The sequence below is a fragment of the Micropterus salmoides genome, unplaced genomic scaffold, assembly GCF_014851395.1.
Source record: "Micropterus salmoides isolate LMB-PRFRI ecotype aquatic unplaced genomic scaffold, ASM1485139v1 Ms_hic_scaffold_3114, whole genome shotgun sequence".
Lineage (NCBI taxonomy): Eukaryota > Metazoa > Chordata > Actinopteri > Centrarchiformes > Centrarchidae > Micropterus > Micropterus salmoides.
Genome location: NW_024042390.1, coordinates 1183 through 19612, shown reverse-complemented (window position 1 = coordinate 19612; position 18430 = coordinate 1183). Strand labels below are relative to the sequence as shown.

General features: G+C 41.1%; 1 protein-coding gene across 1 annotated transcript; it reads left to right on the top strand.

Moving 5' to 3' along the window:
- The first annotated feature begins 744 nt into the window (after window positions 1-744).
- LOC119884050 (carbamoyl-phosphate synthase [ammonia], mitochondrial-like) lies at window positions 745-17925 on the top strand. The gene is made up of 11 exons (XM_038694519.1): window positions 745-820; window positions 1098-1308; window positions 6095-6293; window positions 6399-6575; window positions 8055-8173; window positions 11904-12045; window positions 12419-12484; window positions 12669-12732; window positions 13111-13292; window positions 14719-14913; window positions 17801-17925. Exons 1-11 carry the CDS (start codon window positions 787-789, stop codon window positions 17915-17917), a joined length of 1506 nt encoding a protein of 501 aa, XP_038550447.1. The 5' UTR covers window positions 745-786; the 3' UTR covers window positions 17918-17925.
- Window positions 17926-18430: the final 505 nt, after the last annotated feature.

The window sequence follows — 18430 nt, the reverse complement described above, 5'->3', positions numbered from 1 at the left end:
GTGAGAAGGGTTGGATTGTGTCGTCTGATATGGTTCTGGGGTGTGGGTGTGGAAAAATGGCTCACTGACGCCCCCTACAAATTTCAACAAGCCCCCCCTTTGAATATCTAAAAACTAAACTCTTGGAGATGTAGCCTAAACGTAACAAGAAGTTATCCATTTTGAATTGAATATGCAATTTAGAGTCTCAGTACTTTAACGAAGTCCTTTTAGAGGATTATCAGATCAACAAATTTGGGCAGTGCAATCTAAAGACTATTGTGATGCTAAATTGTGAAGCTGTGTAAGATTCATTAAACCTCCTTGCAGCAGATATCATTGTTCCTAAATAAATAACCATGTTAACAGGTTCAGTGTTTCGAAATGTGTAACTGTGGTTTCTCAACCCACACATTCTCAGTGTTAATTATTTCTGCGGAGTAGTTATTGCCCAATAAGTCACCCAATCTGTTTTCAATGTTATTTTCTGTGATTAAATGTTTTTTGAGTACATTCAGACGATTGCTCAAGACCTGTCAATGTCAGGGTTATTACTTACACCCATTTTGATTTCATTACGGTTTTATAAGAAATAATGTTAACCATTGGTAATAAGTATTAGATGCATTGCAGAGCTATTGTATTGAATTATATTGTATGGGTCTTCACATTATTGTCTATTCTGTGCTTATTTTAGGCTCTAGCCATGAGCAGTCAGATCCTGGTGGAGAAGTCTTTAATGGGCTGGAAGGAAGTGGAATATGAGTGGTGAGAGATGTGGCTGATAATTGTGTCACCGTTTGCAACATGGAGAACTTCGACCCACTGGGCATTCACACAGGTACTACAATATGCACACATACATTAAGTTCTGCTTGCTTTTTGTATTCTGTTGTCATCAAAGTAAAAATTATTTCTCTGTTTTGTTTTTGCTTTATGTGGTGTTTATTCAGCTGATGGTTTCTAATTTTTTTTTACAACACAGTCAGCACAATATCATCCTGTGTTTTCTCTGTCTCTGCATCTTTCTCATTAACCGAAACCAAGTCCGAGAACATTATTACTGTTTAAAGACGCTACTAGTCCTGATCCTTCACCTTCTTCTTCTTTTTCTTCAGGTGACTCCATAGTGGTGGCACCGAGCCAGACATTGTCCAACGAGGAGTACCACATGCTCCGTGAGACGGCCATCAAAGTGGTTCGTCACCTTGGCATTATAGGCGAATGCAACATCCAGTATGCCCTACACCCGTCCTCCCTGGAGTATTGTATAATTGAGGTCAATGCCCGGCTCTCCAGAAGCTCCGCTCTGGCATCCAAAGCCACTGGGTGAGAGAATACATGTATACAAACAGAAGGCACACACTTCTAGAAGGCTAGTAAGACAACGTGTTGGAAAGTCAAATATATATACACACAAGAGATAGATATCTATATATCTATCTCTTGTGTGTCTGATGAACTTTTCCACAGAAAGTGGTTATTAGGCCAGATCAGTTAAGCTCAGACATACAGGTTTCTGGTTTTAAAGAAAGTTGAAATGACACCAAATTATATCAGACTGGTTGATTGACTTTCACAAACTGTGGCTGTGCTGCAGTGGTGTGATAACAGAAGCAAACTGTGTGCTGTGGACGGAGAATATTGTTTTAAATGAATATTCTACGACTATCAAACACTCATCCACTGTAGGGTGACGTTACAGAGTGCAAGCTGTCATAGAGACATATTTTAGAAATTATTTTATACTTAAAGAATAAATAAAATACAGTGAGTTGGCTGGTCCTCAGTGGTTTTTCTAGTTCTTATTAACTGCCAACAAAACTTAGTTGGAACAATACAAATGACAATATTAAACAATAACAATATAATACAAGAATCACATATTATTATTATTAAAATCTCGATATATCAAAATAGAGTAATAACCATACATTTACTAAATAATTCCATTTTAAATTAATAAGCTAACAGAATCACAATAAACATACAATAGGCTGTTATGTATAGGCCATTAAAAATGACCTATGCTATGTCAATGTCAATTTTATTTCTATAGCACATTTAAAACAACAGCTGACCAAAGTGCTGAACAGGGTGGATGTCAAATACATAATAACATTACTACAGCCAAAGTGAATCACAGGGGGAAAAAAACAACAACACTTTAAAAAAAATGAGAAACCAGGTTAAGGAAGGTTAAAAGCTACTGCAAAAAGGTCCATCGTAAGCAGCGATTTAAACATTTGTAAGGTCTGTGCAGCTTTAATATGCATGGGGGAGGCTGTTCCATAGGATGGGGCCGCCCACTGCAAAGGCTCTATCGCCCTTATTTTTTAGCTTTGATCTCAGGACATCCAAGCTGTAGGGGGTATCGAAAGTGCTCCTTATGTCATTTTATTACAATTCTTATCATTACCAGTAAAAAACAATTTGGGGACTCCGCATACCGCTACCGGCAATATTTCTCTTCAACGTGCGCACACTGTGCAACATCTGGACGACCTTCAGCAACTGGTGGGGAAAAGCAGAGACTTTTATTCATCTTCTGTTCTGTGCTTCACGGAGACGTGGCTGTGTGGACTGATACCGGACACTGCAGCTTGCAGGCTTCCAACTGTACAGAGCGGGCCGCGACACAGAACTCTCTGGCAAAACAAAAGGTGGAGGCATCTGTTTGTATATTAACAATGGCTGGTGTACCGACGTGACAGTAATTGAGCCGCACTGTTCTCCTGATCTGGAATATTTTATCATTAACTGCAAACCGTTTTACTCCCCTGGTGAATTTGCTTCATTCACTTTGGTCGGTGTTTACAGTCTGCCGCAGGCCAACATGCACGATGCAACACCGCATGCTGGCTGACCGGATACTATGTGTGGAGCAGACAAACCAGGACCCTTGTTATTGTTCTTGGTGACTTTAACAAAGGAAACCTCTGCCAAGAAGACAGTTTATAAAGCATCCAACCAGAGAGGAGAACACCACAGTTCAGTGCCTATCACACCGTGCCCCGCGCTCCACTGGGACACACGGTCTACCTGATTCCTGCATGCAGGCAGAAATTAAAACTCTGTAAACCTGTGGTGAGGACACCAAAGAAGTGGACCAGTGAAGCTGTAGAGGATCTTCAGGTGTGTTTGGACTGCACTGACTGGGATGTTTTCAGGACTGCTACCAACAATCTGGATGAGTTTACAGAGGCTGTGATGTCCTACATCAGCTTCTGTGAGGACAGCTCTATACCAACACGCACCAGATTGAGTTATAACAATGACAAACCCTGGTTCACAGCTAAGCTCAGTCAGCTGGAATAGGAGAAGGCATTTAGTAGTGGAGATAGGGCCGGGTGCAGGGCGTTTACAGTAAAGGTTTAGCAAGGAGGTGTGAGAAGCTACGACTGTAATCAGAGAGGCTGAAGGACCAGTTCTCGGCAAATGATGCCACTTCTGTCTGGAGGGGGTTCAGACAGATCACTAACTACAAACCCAAAGCCCCTCACTCCATCAATGACTCTTGCCTGGCAAATGAGCTCAACCAGTGTTACTGCTGCTTTGAGAGTTAATCGAACACCATCCCCATCCCAGGGTTTTCTGCCTCATGACTCCTCCGCTCTGGTGGACTGAGCGGAGGAGTCATGAGGCAGAAGACCCGCAAAGCAACTGTGTCTCCCCATCCACCCTGAAGCACTGTGCTGATCAGCTGTCTCCGGTGTTCGCAGACACCTCAATGGAGACATGCCATGTGCCAGCCTTCTTCAAAGCCTCCACCATCATCCCTGTCCCCAAAAAACCAAACCAAAACCAAACCATCTGTCGCTCTGACCTCTGTGGTAATGAAGTCCTTTGAGCACCTTGTGTTGACCAGCCTTAAATCCATCACAGACCCACTCCTGGACCCCCTGCAGTTTGCCTACAGAGCCAACAGGTCTGTAGATGATGTAGTAAACATGGCCCTTCACTACATCCTCCAGCACCTGGGCTCCCCAAGAACCTACGCCAGGATCCTGTTTGTGGATTTCAGCTCCGCTTTCAACACCATCATCCCGGCCCTGCTGCAGGACAAGCTCTCTCAGCTGAACATGCCTGACCCCACCTGCAGATGGATCACTGACTTCCTGACGGACAGGAAGCAGCACGTGAAGCTGGGAAAACATGTCTCTGATTCCGGGACGATCAGCACAAGTTTCCCTCAAGGCTGCGTTCTTTCCCCTCTTCAATCTCTTCTCCCTGTACACCAATAGTTAATAGCACCTCCAGGTGCCGCCTACAGGTGGGAGATCGACCGTCTGGTGACCTGGTGCAGCCAGAAAAGTCTGGAGCTCAGCGCTCTGAAGACAGTGGAGATGGTTGTGGATTTTTAGAAAGAGCCCAGCCCCACCCTCCCCCATCATCCTGTGTGACTCCCTTGTCGCCACTGTGGACTCCTTCCGCTTCCTGGGCACCATCATCTCCCAGGACCTCAAGTGGGAGCTGAACATCACCTCCCTCACCAAGAAGGCCCAGCAGAGGATGTACTTCCTGCGGCAGCTGAAGAAGTTCAGCCTACCAAAGACAATGATGGTGCACTTCTACACGGCCATCATTGAGTCCATCCTCACCTCCTCCATCATCATCTGGTATGCTGCTGCCACTGCCAGGGACAAAGGCAGGCTGCAGCGAATTATTGGCTTTACGCAGAAGGTTATTGGCTGCAATCTTCCATCACTTCAGGATATGTACGCCTCCAGGACTCTGAAGCGTGCAGGAAAGATTGCAGCTGACTCCTCTCACCCCGGACACAAACTGTTTCAGTCTCTCCCCTCTGGCAGGAGGCTGCGGACCATCAGGACCAAAACACAAAACATCTTCCCATCTGCAGCTAGCCTCATCAACAAGGCCCAGGTCCCCCTCTGACACTCCCCCCTTTCATAAAATACAAAAGTCTCTACATATGTAAATATTATTTAATTAATACAATTACAAACATGGCACATTGCACATATTTGTTGTTAATTGTTGTTCTATATATTTTTATATTGTCAATTTATATATTTATGTACACAATATTCTCTTCCATGGCAGTACGTCTGTACAACACAAACCCTAAATAATGAACATGTAAATATCTGAATTGTTGTTCTTTTTCTGCAAATAGTTGTATTATTTTTTCTATTATTCTTTTATTATTCTTATATAACTTGCATTGTTTATTCCATATTTATATATTTCTAGATATATTTGTCAACTGCAAATTCCTCCTATATGTAAAACACTACTTGGCAATAAAGCACCTTCTGATTCTGACTCCCTTCGGCATGTTTTGACAGGTAAAATCAGACAACCACTCATCGTAAACTGCAAGTTTGTGTCAAATCGTCCTAGTAGGACACCTAGCTTGCGAAATTCTGCAAATAACTACCAACTACATATGTAACATGGATAACGATACACAAAATTGAACATCTACATTACTGACCATATGTATGCCTATGTGACATTTACCCACCTGGAAGAATAAATACAATACATAGTGAGTTGGCTGGTCGTTTTAGAAATTGAATGTGGGGTGTCCATAAACATGCAAGATAAAATGCATGCATACATACAGTAAAAATTAACACACACAAGTAAGTGGGCAGTTGCATATAAATATCCTACATGATAAAGTTTGTAGTTCTTCATGGAGAAAGTGACACAGATCCGCTTAAATTTATGAATGTTACAATGGAATTCAATAGTGTGAGGTTTCTGTTGTTAAACATGATATCAAGATGTCCAAAGACACTTCTCAAATCACACTGCAGCTGGTCCATCTTGTAGACACACTGACTCTATTTCCCTCACAGTTGTTTGCTGAACAGGTAGTGCTTGGTATCGCATCAGTGGGACTGGAATTCTCAGACTGACATCTGGACGTGCTATGACATAATATCTGAAGATATAAATAAATTTGATTTTAATTCAGGGAAGGATTTCTACAATTGTTCAAAAAGATCTTGGAGCTTTCCAGTACGACCAAGTTTAGGATTAAATACAACAAGACACCATTCATTAATCAATCATTACTGTGTGATCATGCTAATGATACTTATGTCACAGAAACTTCAACCACTAGTTGATTTTGATCTCGCAGGTATCCCTTGGCTTTTGTCGCCGCTAAGCTGGCTCTGGGTATCCCCCTGCCCGAGATCAAGAACGCCGTATCGGAGAAGACCACAGCCTGCTTCGAGCCCAGTCTCGACTACATTGTCACCAAGATCCCCCGCTGGGACCTGGACCGCTTCCATGGCATGTCCCATGAAATAGGCAGTGCCATGAAGAGTGTCGGAGAGGTGGGGGAGGATCCGCAGATAAGCACTCTCACTCACTCACTTGTTTATTCACAAGACTTTCACACCCATATTATTCTGTGATGTATCTCCCTCTTCTGGATTCAGGTGATGGCAGTGGGCCGGACCTTCGAGGAGAGTATGCAAAAGGCCCTGAGGATGTGTCATCCATCAGTGGATGGCTTCATGCCCCGGCTGCCACTCAAGAAAGCATGGGCCGACACCCAGGACCTGCAACAGGAGCTGGCTGTGCCCTCCATCACCCGCATCTTCTCCCTCGCCAAGGTATACTAGCCTTTCATAACGTTAATAATGAATGACACTGACTAGAGTTTTCTCATTAAAATCACATTTTGTAGTGTAACAGAGTAATTATCATGGAGAAAAAAACATGAAGTGTACAGCAAAATGTGTCCCTGGCCTACTTGCATGCCTAGTTGTGAATGCCAAATTCTGTGGAATTGCTTGTCTTTGAAATTTGGATTTAGTTAAATAGATGCACAGGAGGAGGCGAGAAAGTACTTGGGGAACACACAGAACAACTAGGGTTTATGTCTAACTTTCGACAGTATGGCCTTTTCAAATGTGTACAAATGTCAGGGGAATGAATCAAAATCAAATCATCTGAAATCTGTAAGTCTGATTCTGTCCTTGCTCAATATATACTGATATTTTACCTTAGAGAATCAGATGAAGGTGAAAAGCACTTTTGCAAGGTGAAAAACATCTGCAGGTCCAGCACTTTCAACATGCTTTTATCACCAGCTGAGAACAGATCAGAATGAGGTCGTGTCAGTGTCGCAACCTCCAACTGTGGGAGATTGGTGTCCTCGCAGTGGAGATATATTTGTCCCCTTTAAATATGCTGTGAGACCATTGAAGATGGTGACAGCATTAGGGATTAATGATCCACATCTTATCTCCAGGCAATCCAACACCAGCTCTAATGCCTCAAGGTGGTCAGCACAGTCTGTCTTAGCTAACCTCTCTGGTCCGCACCAGTTTGATTTCAAAACCTATGCTCCTTTGTTCCAGACAATTTGAGACAATATTTTGTAGTTATGTTGGGGGAAAGCATAAAAATGTAAACAGCTGAGACCACAAGACACACCCACCCTCCTAAAAAGATATTTAGACATAAGCTATGATAAGTAGCAAAAAGATACTGGAGGATTATAAATTTGATATAATCCTCTGATATGTTTCTGGTATTGTATCTCAGGCATCAACACTCAAAAACACGTTTGCATCTGGACTCTCAAATTACATAACACACTGAAACTCCCTACTGAAAGTAACAGTGAGAATCACTTGCAGCTTGATTAGCAGATCATTGTGAGGTAGCTTTTACAGACTGCTGAGTGAAATCCTCCCACACTAACCTGGAGTGATTTCTCTGGCCAGACATCTAATATAAAAATGATAAAACATATTTACTAGCTGTTGTCAGGGCACTGCCTCTGTCATATTACAGGATAATGACACAGATTGATATCTGATTTTTAATAAAAGGCCAATACTGGCAAAGTAATAAATTACTTATGTTATATATTTTACTCAGAGACCTTGAACAAGTAATGGATAAAAACATATTATTTACAGTGACTGCTCTGAATGACCGTTCCTATCCAGTGAGGGTTCGCTGAATGAGTTGTAGCATGATTTCTTTTATCATACGCATCTAATAAGGGGCATGAATGATGAACTTGATGATGATGACGGATGAATGCAACGCTGAGTCTGTTTCATGTCTCCACTTTTAAGTCCCTCCACAGTGGCATGAGTGTTGATCAGATCCACCAGCTGACATCCATAGACAAGTGGTTCCTCCACAAACTGCGCAGGATAACACAGCTGGAGAAGCACCTGGCTAACTACAACAGGTAACATACACACAGATGCACACGGGGGGGAACAACACGCACTTTTTGTAATGTTGAATTAGGAAATTAAATTATATGATTTGATGTTTATGTTATGTATTTTATGTGTATCAATATGTATGCTTGGTCAGTACTTCTGTCTCTGCCTATATGTGAGTGATGTGACATCCTCATAAACTAGGGTAAAAGTTACACATAACTTTATCATATCTGTCTGCTTTCTCTATCTCCTCCAAAATGCTATCCATCCATCCAACCCTAAAGTTGCAGTCTAGCACCACAGGCAGGCAACTTGTGGATTATTATAATTTTATGGAATATATTCTAATTACTTATTAGGTCCGAAGTGGGCTCTGTCACGGTCAGTCTCTTTTCTTTTGTCATATACATTTATCCCCTTGTGACCTGTCCAATTATTTCTGCCCTGGACTTTGTTAGTTTGCTGGTTAATATTGCAACTTTGCTACAGATATGTCATCCACTGCTAATTTGAATATTGTCTGACCACAACTCTGTAAATCCTGCAGTGAAACTACGTTCTTATGTATTTATTTTATTTAATTTTATTTTAAATTTAGTTTAACCATTGTGTTACTCTGGCTCTTATAGGAAAACTTCTTGTGTCCCACATTTGTAGCATTAAAAGACAAAATACAAACATTTCACAGTACACAACACTCCACTTAATGAACATTTGTATTACTTGCAAGTAGTTGTGTCCACAGAGTTCTGGAAATCTCAGGAAACTAAATCTGATTTAATTAAATATAGACATAAATGTAATTCCTGTCTATGCAGCACTGTTTGTTTTAAAAAAAATTTTTAATCTTGCACTCATCTCCAACTGCAGGATGCTTCCTCAAATACACCATATTCTCCTGCACACAACACAGTTTGTGTTAAAAATAGAATTTGGGAGAAACACAGTTCTTTCTAGAAATGACTGAATTTTCTTCAATGGGGAAATGTTGGGTCCTAAAAAATCAGATGGACCCCAGTCTCCTCACGTCTCTCTCCCATGGTTCTCTCTCGCACTCTTTTTTGCTTTCTTTCTCTGCCCTCGGGCTCTTACCTGAACAGCCACTGTGAATTGTCATGGCTCAGCCACAGGTTACCTGCGGCTTCCTTCAGACTCTACTGTTTAATAATTAATGGCTGGCCGTCTGGTTGGCGCCCACTTCAACACACTGACATATGGAAGACTGTAGTCTCCATTGCCTCTGAAGCAGGGGACACTGGGATGGCCACACTACAATAGGCTGCTGCCAGACTGGTGGAGCGTAGAGCTGAGTACAGGTGGGCTTCAGGCTCTACTGGTCAACAGACTCATAGGAGTCTTGGAGTGTTGAATCCTATACTGCTGTAGGACATTATTTAGGATGGAAAGATAATTATTGATAGAAATTAGAAAAATCCTCAAAAAAGCGAAGAAATACAGATCACAATTTCCTTAAGTCCAAGATGACTTCTTCAGAAGTCTAACCCTCTCATTGCAGGAACCAGGAATCAAAGTAGATGGTGCACCAATATTATTCCTGTACCATATTCCACATTTTGTATCGACATTTAGCTTTAAAAAAACGGTATGATCAGATTTACTCATATAGACATAAACACACAAATCAGTTTTTTTGCATCTGGTGACGTGAGACTGGTCCGAAACCAGATGGATGTTGGGTGCACCCTTTCCCATGTCCTCCATAGAGACATTTGTTTTGTTAACGTTTGATTGCACAACGCAGAACTCAGTAATATGACAACCTGACTATAAACCTGCGTATGAGGACAGAGATAATTAGGTACACAAGCCCTGTGTGTGACATGAATTACAATTAAAAGAACTCACTCAGTTGGTGAGGTCAGCAATTATACTGCACACAAGTGCCATTTTAATGTTCAAACTTAAGTAAAAATGTAACTAAATGAAAAGTGTGAAATAAAACAGAAATTAGTTCTTGCCATTATTAAAATTTAGTTAGAATGTGCGTGTTTTATAAGCATATATGAGAATCTGTTAGTCCCTTTTCTTCTCTCGCACATTGTCTTAATGTGTATTTTGTGTTTCAGGTGTGTGTGTGTGAGGGTGTATGTACATGAGTTCATGGCATGCAAAGTATTTCACTCTCACTTTAAACAGCTCCTGCAGTGGGAGTAAATGTACACAAGACAACCAAGCTCTCAGATCAAATTCCTTTCCTTTCTGTGATCCTGACTCAGAAGAACTCACGCTGCTCTCGCCTTTCGTTGTTTCTGGTGTTTGTTATTTCTCAGCTCAGCCATGTGCAGTGGGAGTTAAAACACAGTTGACATTTCCAATATTGTTACGCTACAAGGTCATAAATAATTCAGATAAGGAGGAGGGAGAGCAAGTTGTGGTTTAGCAGAAATAGGAATTAATTTTGTGTTTACCTAGGGTTAAAGGAATGCTATGACATAGGAAATACGCTTGTTGATTTCTTAGTGGGAGTTACATGAGCAGATCAATATCAATTTTATCACCATGTATTAATGCGTTTAGTTTAACTTTGCACACACACCGAAAGCAAAGGGTACAGTTAGCTGAGCTCTGTCAAGAGCCTTCCAACAACTCCTTAAATGTTGTATTTACACACTCTATCTTGTTAATTTAACATGCTCAGGAACAGAGAAACATTTCAGTATGGTTTTGATAAGCAGATATTGAATATTACTGGAACTGTATTTTATGGCCAAATCAGAGTCCAGTAACTGCACCAGAATATCACTTGTCTTGTCCTCACTGTGAACTTACTGGCTTTTCCTAACTCTGAGCAAAACTCAGCTGACGTTTAGCTGTATTGTGGGCTAGCTTGCTAAAAAAACATAATGCAATTTTGAAACGTGTACTTTTCCACTTAGCGCAGAAGCTAGCTATTTGCCCAGCCTCCCATCTTTGTGAGCTAAGCTAGGCTTCACACACAGTAATTTACTTGATACTGGTGTCTTTTGTTAATGTACTGACTTGTACCGTTATGAATCGTCATATTTGAATATGAAAATAAAGCCAAAACCATATCAGCAATACAATGGCCAATACAATGTATGTTGTTGATTAATCAGTAAAATTGTAAAATGTAAAAATACATAATGATAATAATACATAACTCTTAAAAAAATGACAAAAAAAGCTCTCCTCTTCTTCACGTCTTTTATGGTTTTGATAAACAGCTCACACTAAAGTTTTATTGATCAAAATGGGTTTTAAATGGCTGCACTTGCCAACCTGATGCTCTGGCAACTAGGCGCCTTGTTTGTCCATTTGTTATTGATTGCTTTGAGGCGGGTTGTTCCCTGCAGTCCACACCGCTGGGTAGGCGAGCCAGTCATGACCCACTTGCTGGATTGACCCTCTTGGTTCAGTGGATACAGATATATGAGAAAGGGACTGACGGAAAACATTTAAAAAAAATAAAGTAACTTTTTTTTTTTCATCCTTCCCAGTAGTTTCTTTTTCCTCACTACTGCGTTCATGTCAGGAATGTTGTGCATTAAACGTTTAAGCTTAAGAGGCGATTGACAGACTCTGCTAATGTCTACTTTGCCATTTTGTAGTACCAGAATGAATCTTTTGCACTTTTCTTTGAGACAGGATTTGGTTGATTATTCATTTAATAAATAAGAAATCCACAGAATCAATGTTTAAACTGTATGGGGTTCTGAATGGCTGCGAAACAGCTGCATAATTAGCATTACTTGTTGTCTTTTCCTACAGTGGCACAGTTCCTAAGGAGCTGCTGCTGAAGGCCAAGCAGGACGGATTCTCAGACCTACAGGTCGGTCAGATTCTGGGCTCCAGTGAGAAAGAAGCCAGAGAGCTGAGGCACAGTCACGGCATCAGACCCTGGGTCAAACAGGTGAGCATCACTGGGCTCCTTCTTGGAGCGTAGGTCAGCGAAGGTCAGATAGACTGAGATAATAATGTAATAAAAGTATCCAAAGTAAATGTACTCATTAACACTCTGAAAAGAGGAATACTACTTAAAGTACATCATCTATTTAGAAACCATTACAAATGAGCACTGTCACCTAACAGCAAGAAGGTCCTGGGTCTGAACTCTGCTTAAAGATGCCTGGTGTCTTTATGTATGGAGTTTGTATGTGATTGTAGTGAACAGGTTTACATGGCACATTACTGGTACTTTGTAGGAGTGTGGCGGACAAGAATGACTTTATATCTGAATGAATTACTCATTTTAACCTCTTATTGTTTCTGATCCCTCTTCTCAGATTGACACCTTGGCAGCAGAGTATCCGGCCATGACCAACTACCTGTATTGTACCTATCATGGTGGAGTATGTAGTATTATAGTACCATTACGATGCATGTATTTATGTACGTAACCAATTCAAACACTTAAAAACGAATAAAATAACTAATATTAATTTTAAGAGTTTTTTTTTGCTGTGCTAAAGATGTACAGACGTTCACAAAAGTGCATCAATAACAATGGTTTTGTAATTTCATCCAATCTATCAGGAGCATGATCTGGACTTTAACGACCAGGGAATTATGGTTCTTGGTTGTGGTCCTTACCACATTGGTGAGTCCAACAATACACTTTCATATAATTTTCATGCTGGTCAGATACAAGTTTTTATAAATATGATAATAATTAGCAAGTGTTTTAACCACAAGTTAATTCCACCAGTGCCATTCAAACAAACTACATATATAAGCTGCACTGCATTGGCAAGGATTGGTTATCTGCTCTAATACAGTGATGTTGTCCAGGAAGTGTTAGGGTTCATAGAACATTTGGTCTAAACACAAACGTCTGCACACGACACCTTTAAACATGAACAGAAGACAAAATATAATTTACATGGAAGACAAATGTCACAGTCATGCAGCTTATCACAGTTATTTCTTATGCTAAATTTGTGAACTCCTGTTTATGGCCAACTGTTCGATCCACCAGGGAGCAGTGTAGAGTTTGACTGGTGCGCGGTGTCAAGCATCAGAGCTTTGAGGCAGATGGGAAAGAAGACGGTGGTGGTCAACCACAACCCCGAGACGGTCAGCACTGACTTTGACGAGTGTGACCGCCTTTACTTTGAGGAGTTGACCCTGGAACGCATTCTGGACATCACCCAACAGGAGGTTAGGACACACATGGATACATGCCACTTCTGAAAGTTCCAACTAAATACATACGAATGACCTATATGCCTCTAAGTTTTTGTTAAGGAAAAGATTTTTGTCAAACCCTCCACTGAAAACCCAAAACGCCACAACTACCATTGTTTTACACTTATATTTTCAGTGATCAATGTTAGATCCACTCTTGTAAGATTTTAGAGCTAAGGTTTTGCAGTTACAAGTATGTGGATGTTTTTTATGGGTTTTCGAGGCCTGCTGACACTCATAGATCATGTGGAAGTGCTTGCTAAATAGTTTTTTGGGTAAATATATTCTTAGGTCGTTTTACATCACTTTAAGGCTTTTGGGTCATTTTATGAGGGTAACTGTCATGACGAAGAAAAAAGTTGATTTTATTTACAGAAACTGTGGAAAAGTATCCAGTTTACTTCTCTAAAAATAATAATTTAGCAGCTTGTATTGAAGATTCAGAGGTATGTCATCTGTAAGTCTGCTACTATCACGGAGTATCACAAAACACGCTTTTCCTGTGTAAATGAATGTTAAAGTCAGTGCAAACTAAAATGTTGAAAAAAAGATGTTTTTTTTTATGTTATATGAAACTGATGTGATTTCACACACATGACCTGACTACATGATACATACTTTTCACCTTACATCCCATTGCTACTCAAGCCCACCTCACCCTTAAGATTGCAAAACCTGCTCAAGGGTATGAATAGTTACCCTGATATTGTCTGTGTACATCTACGTGTATTTATGTTGTGGTGGGTGGGTGTGTGTGTGTGTGTGTGTGTGTGTGTGCGTAGCAATGTCTATTGACTTTCCCTTGCAGAGGAATTCTAATCCGGTTAAAGTTGTGATGGGATCAGAGCGTGATTAAGTGTTTGTTTGTTCAGTGTGATAGCATTACCATCAATCCCTCTCTCACAGCTACAGTCCCCTCTTGCTTTCTCTGTGTGTGTGTGTGTGTGTGTGTGTGATAAATACGGCATTAGAGCATGGAGATAAACCCTGGACAGGAGCAGGAGAGCAGGCCCATGAATAATGAAGTGATACAACCTGGCATTGCCATGGAAACAGCATCCCCCTGGATCAGCTAGACAGGAATAGGGGCTGCATGCTGCAAAAAGAACCCACACAAACACACACTCCATCTCTGGTGATAAACTAAACCCAGGGCACAACTGAGATCAACTGTTGTTTGTCTCGTGTTTTCACTGTGTGATCAGTGGCCAGAATAATTGGAAGTGGCCACAGACCGTTAATCTGGCTGATAGGTCTGTGGCAGGGGGTCCAAGACTTGACAGAGTATCTCCCTTTCTCCTGTCCTTTCTCCTCCTTCCACTTGTCATTCTTTTACTCTACCTGCTGCCCTATCCTCTTGCATTCTTACATTATTCTCTTCCCATCCTCTCCTCTCCAGGGTTGCTCTGGCAGCATTGTGTCAGTTGGAGGCCAGATCCCCAACAACCTGGCTGCCCCGTTGCACCTGAATGGTGTGAAGATTCTGGGGACGAGCCCCCTGCAGATCGACCGGGCAGAGGAACGCTCCGTCTTCTCCAACATACTGGATGACCTCGGGGTGGCCCAAGCCCCATGGAGGGCCCTTAGCTCCCTGGTGAGAGAAAACAAAAGAATAATGAACATTAAGGGCGTTTAATGATATATTTTAGCACGATATACGTTGTGACAATTCGCTAAGAAGATCTTAAGAAATTTCTCCTTTACAAGGTGTGTGAGTGTAGTGGAGCGGCATCAGAATGAGTTTTTTTGTGGCCTCTAACTCTAAGATAATATCACACCAAACCAGTAAACTTCAGGGTTCAATTGATTTGACCGCTCAGGTGTTTTTGCAGGCTGTCTTTTGGAAACAAACAGTAAAAGGATGACTTCCCCGAGTAACTGAAGTTAGTTATTAGTTAGCTGTTTGTTTAGTTCAGGCAAATGTGTTTCGCTTCTAAAAGACATTCCCATCTAGGTAATTTTTATAATTTTATTTAGTTTTGTGTACATATGCATCTTCTTTAAGAAAGTCTAATATTTGCATTATACACAGAAACCTATATGAAAACCTATTGTATAAAGTAAGGTGTAACCTGAAATAACTTCATATGCTTGTACGTCCCAACAAGGGTTCATGACATCACTAACAATTAAAAGTTGGGTTTTCCGTATTGGGTTTATGTATAGTATTTTTATTTATATATTTACAAAAATGTATTTTGTTTTGGTTTTGACTACCTCACACTAAACACACACAACACTGCCTTTTAATTTAGGTTAGCTATAGGCCTGGGCGAAAAATCGATTGAATGAATTAATTCGAATTTTTTGTTGCGGGCGATTTAAAAAATAAGTAAATCGAGTTTTTGTGTAATAGCACATTTTTGGCTCCCCGGGGTTTCCGTAGTGTTCGTTTCCCATAGCGACAACATCATACACTAAACAGCAACAGCAAGCGACAAAATGGCTACCGGTGAGAGCGGGAAGTTTGTTCCCAAGAAAGGAATAAAGTCATCTGTTGTTTGGAACTGGTATGGGTTTGCTGCGACAGATGTGGAACAACAGACACCACGCTGCAACATTTGCCTAAAGCCTATCGCAGTGAAAGGCAGCAGCACCACAAACCTATTCCAACACCTGAAACAGAGACATCCAGCCGAATATGAAAAATGCCAGTCTCTCCGCGATGAACAAAGCCGCACTGACCAACAAACCTTATTGCTTTCCTTAAGTAGGGGGGAAATCGGAAAAAATCGTAAATTGAATTAAAGTAAATAAAATCGGAGATTTATTTTTAGGCCATATCGCCCAGCCCTAGTTAGCTACACCATTCCTTATAGACAAGTTATTATTTGTAGAACTTTCTTCCTCATAAAGGCCACTGTGCCATATTACTTACTGTCCTGTGTAGCGTCTTTTTTGTGTTTGGCCCCTCAACTCACCCGTGGCTCAGTCACAATGAAGCTCTGGCAGTCCCCTCTGTAGAACACGAGGAGCACTGAAATGTCAGCTCTGAAATATGTCTCTTCCATTACCGTCGCTCATGTATTCAGTAACCACTGAGGGCGATTAGCCGGTACACATAGATAAACACAGTTCTGTGTGCTCTCCAGAGTCTACCTACATATTCTATTTCCCTGCCGATCTTGAAGAAACTGTTTTCATTGGGCTGAAATAACTCTAGCACAGCCGCGGGGAGATGGTTCTTGCATCTCTGGGAGGCTGTTTTGTGTTTGTTAATGGTACTCCACCTGGCGAGTGCACACTGGGTAATGATAGAGAGAAAAATGCTCGACTTGCTCGGAGACGGAGAAGAGAAAAAGAGCGATGATGATAATGATGATGAGAAGGTGGAGGAGGAGGACATACCGTCTTTCTCTCAAAGCTAGACTCCCTCCACAACTGCTAGTCTTTCTTCTCTCATTCCTCATGTGAACTGAATGGAAGAAAAGAAAATCGAAAGGGAGATGAATTGCAGCTCCTCTGTCTGTTAGAGCACTTCTACGCTCCCTTTTACTCTTTTGATTAGTTCTGTGCGTGTGGCTGAATTGAGCATGGCTAAAATGGGGCTTGCTGTATGAAAGAGTTTTTACTACAGGGACGAGGCTGAGTGCAAACACACACCTTTGATTTGATACTGATCCTTTGTTTGTTCTTTGTGACTTTCATCATACTGGTTGAGCCATGGCTTAGAAAGCTTCATCACCTAACACCAATTTCGTGTCGTCCATTTAATACACATTTTACTAAATACTTACTAAATAATTAATTTTTTGTTTTCTGTTGCTTTTGTGTTTGTTAGAATGATGGTTCTTCCTCGTCTGCCTTAAAATGATTTGTAGCTCAGTGACTGTAAGTTTTGGAGCAATCGAATGTGTTTCAAATCTTAGTTAAAAAGTTAGACACAGAGAAGTCAAAATTATGATCACTGACACGTGAATAACACTGATTATCTTGTTGAACTATTCAAGAAGGCAAGCCGGTGGAGGCAGTTTGAAGCTTTGGGCAATGTTCTGCTGGGAAACCTTGGGTCCTGCCATTCATGCGGATGTTACATTGACACCTAACACTTACCTAAGCATTGTTGCAGACTATGTACACCCTTTCATGGAAACGGTATTCCCTAATGGCAGTGGCCTCTTTCAGCAGGACTACGCGCCCTGCCACAAAGCAAAATGATTCAGGAGTGGTTTGAGGTAGACAACAACAAGTTCAAGGTGTTGACTTGGCCTCCAAATTCCCCAGATCTCAATCCAATTGAGCATCTGTGGGATGTGCTGGAGTCCGATGCATGGGGGCCCCCACTTTACAACTTACAGGACTTAAAGGATCTGCTGCTAACGCCTTGGTGCCAGATACACAGCACACCTTCAGAGGTCTTGTGAAGTCTATGCCTCGATGGGTCAGCTTGTGACCTCTGACATATATAGCAGTTGTAAGGTGGTTCGGATAAAAGTCAGTGTCAGTCTAATGTAATGTAACACTCTTCTGTCCCTTCACAGGAAGATGCGTTTACCTTCGCCAACCAGGTGGGCTATCCCTGTCTGCTGCGCCCCTCCTATGTACTCAGGTATGTGGTTTTATTATTATTTTTTTTTACACCAGCCAACATACACTGAAGTTGCAGTAGATAAGATTATCAAATGAGAAGTCTCCTAATTGTGAATGCAGTGGCGGACTCGCTGCTACACCTTTTGTCAGTAACAAGCACATTTTAATGTAATTTGTCTAAAATCTTGTATAAACTGCAAATAATCTTTACAGAATTAGTTTTCTTGTGTCAAATCTCTAATAAGTATATTAACAATTACAGCGGAGAAACAGTGTGGTCCTGGTGGGCTGAGGCATGAAAGAAAAAAATCACTTGACTTTCTTAATAACTAAATCACAGATGTATAGCTAACTGAGTAAAATACAATTTCAGTTTATGATGATTAATGAAGTTTACTCACACCACAGCTCATTAAATTTTGCAGTGACACTTTTGTCCAGCAGATGTCGTGATGAGACCCTGAATTCTGCAGGGCTTTGTTACTGAGAACAAACTTGTGTATTAGGAAGTTTTAGTCATAGTGATGCCATTAGTGTTTATTTATTAATACAGAGTTTAATATTAGTTAGTCTCAATTTCT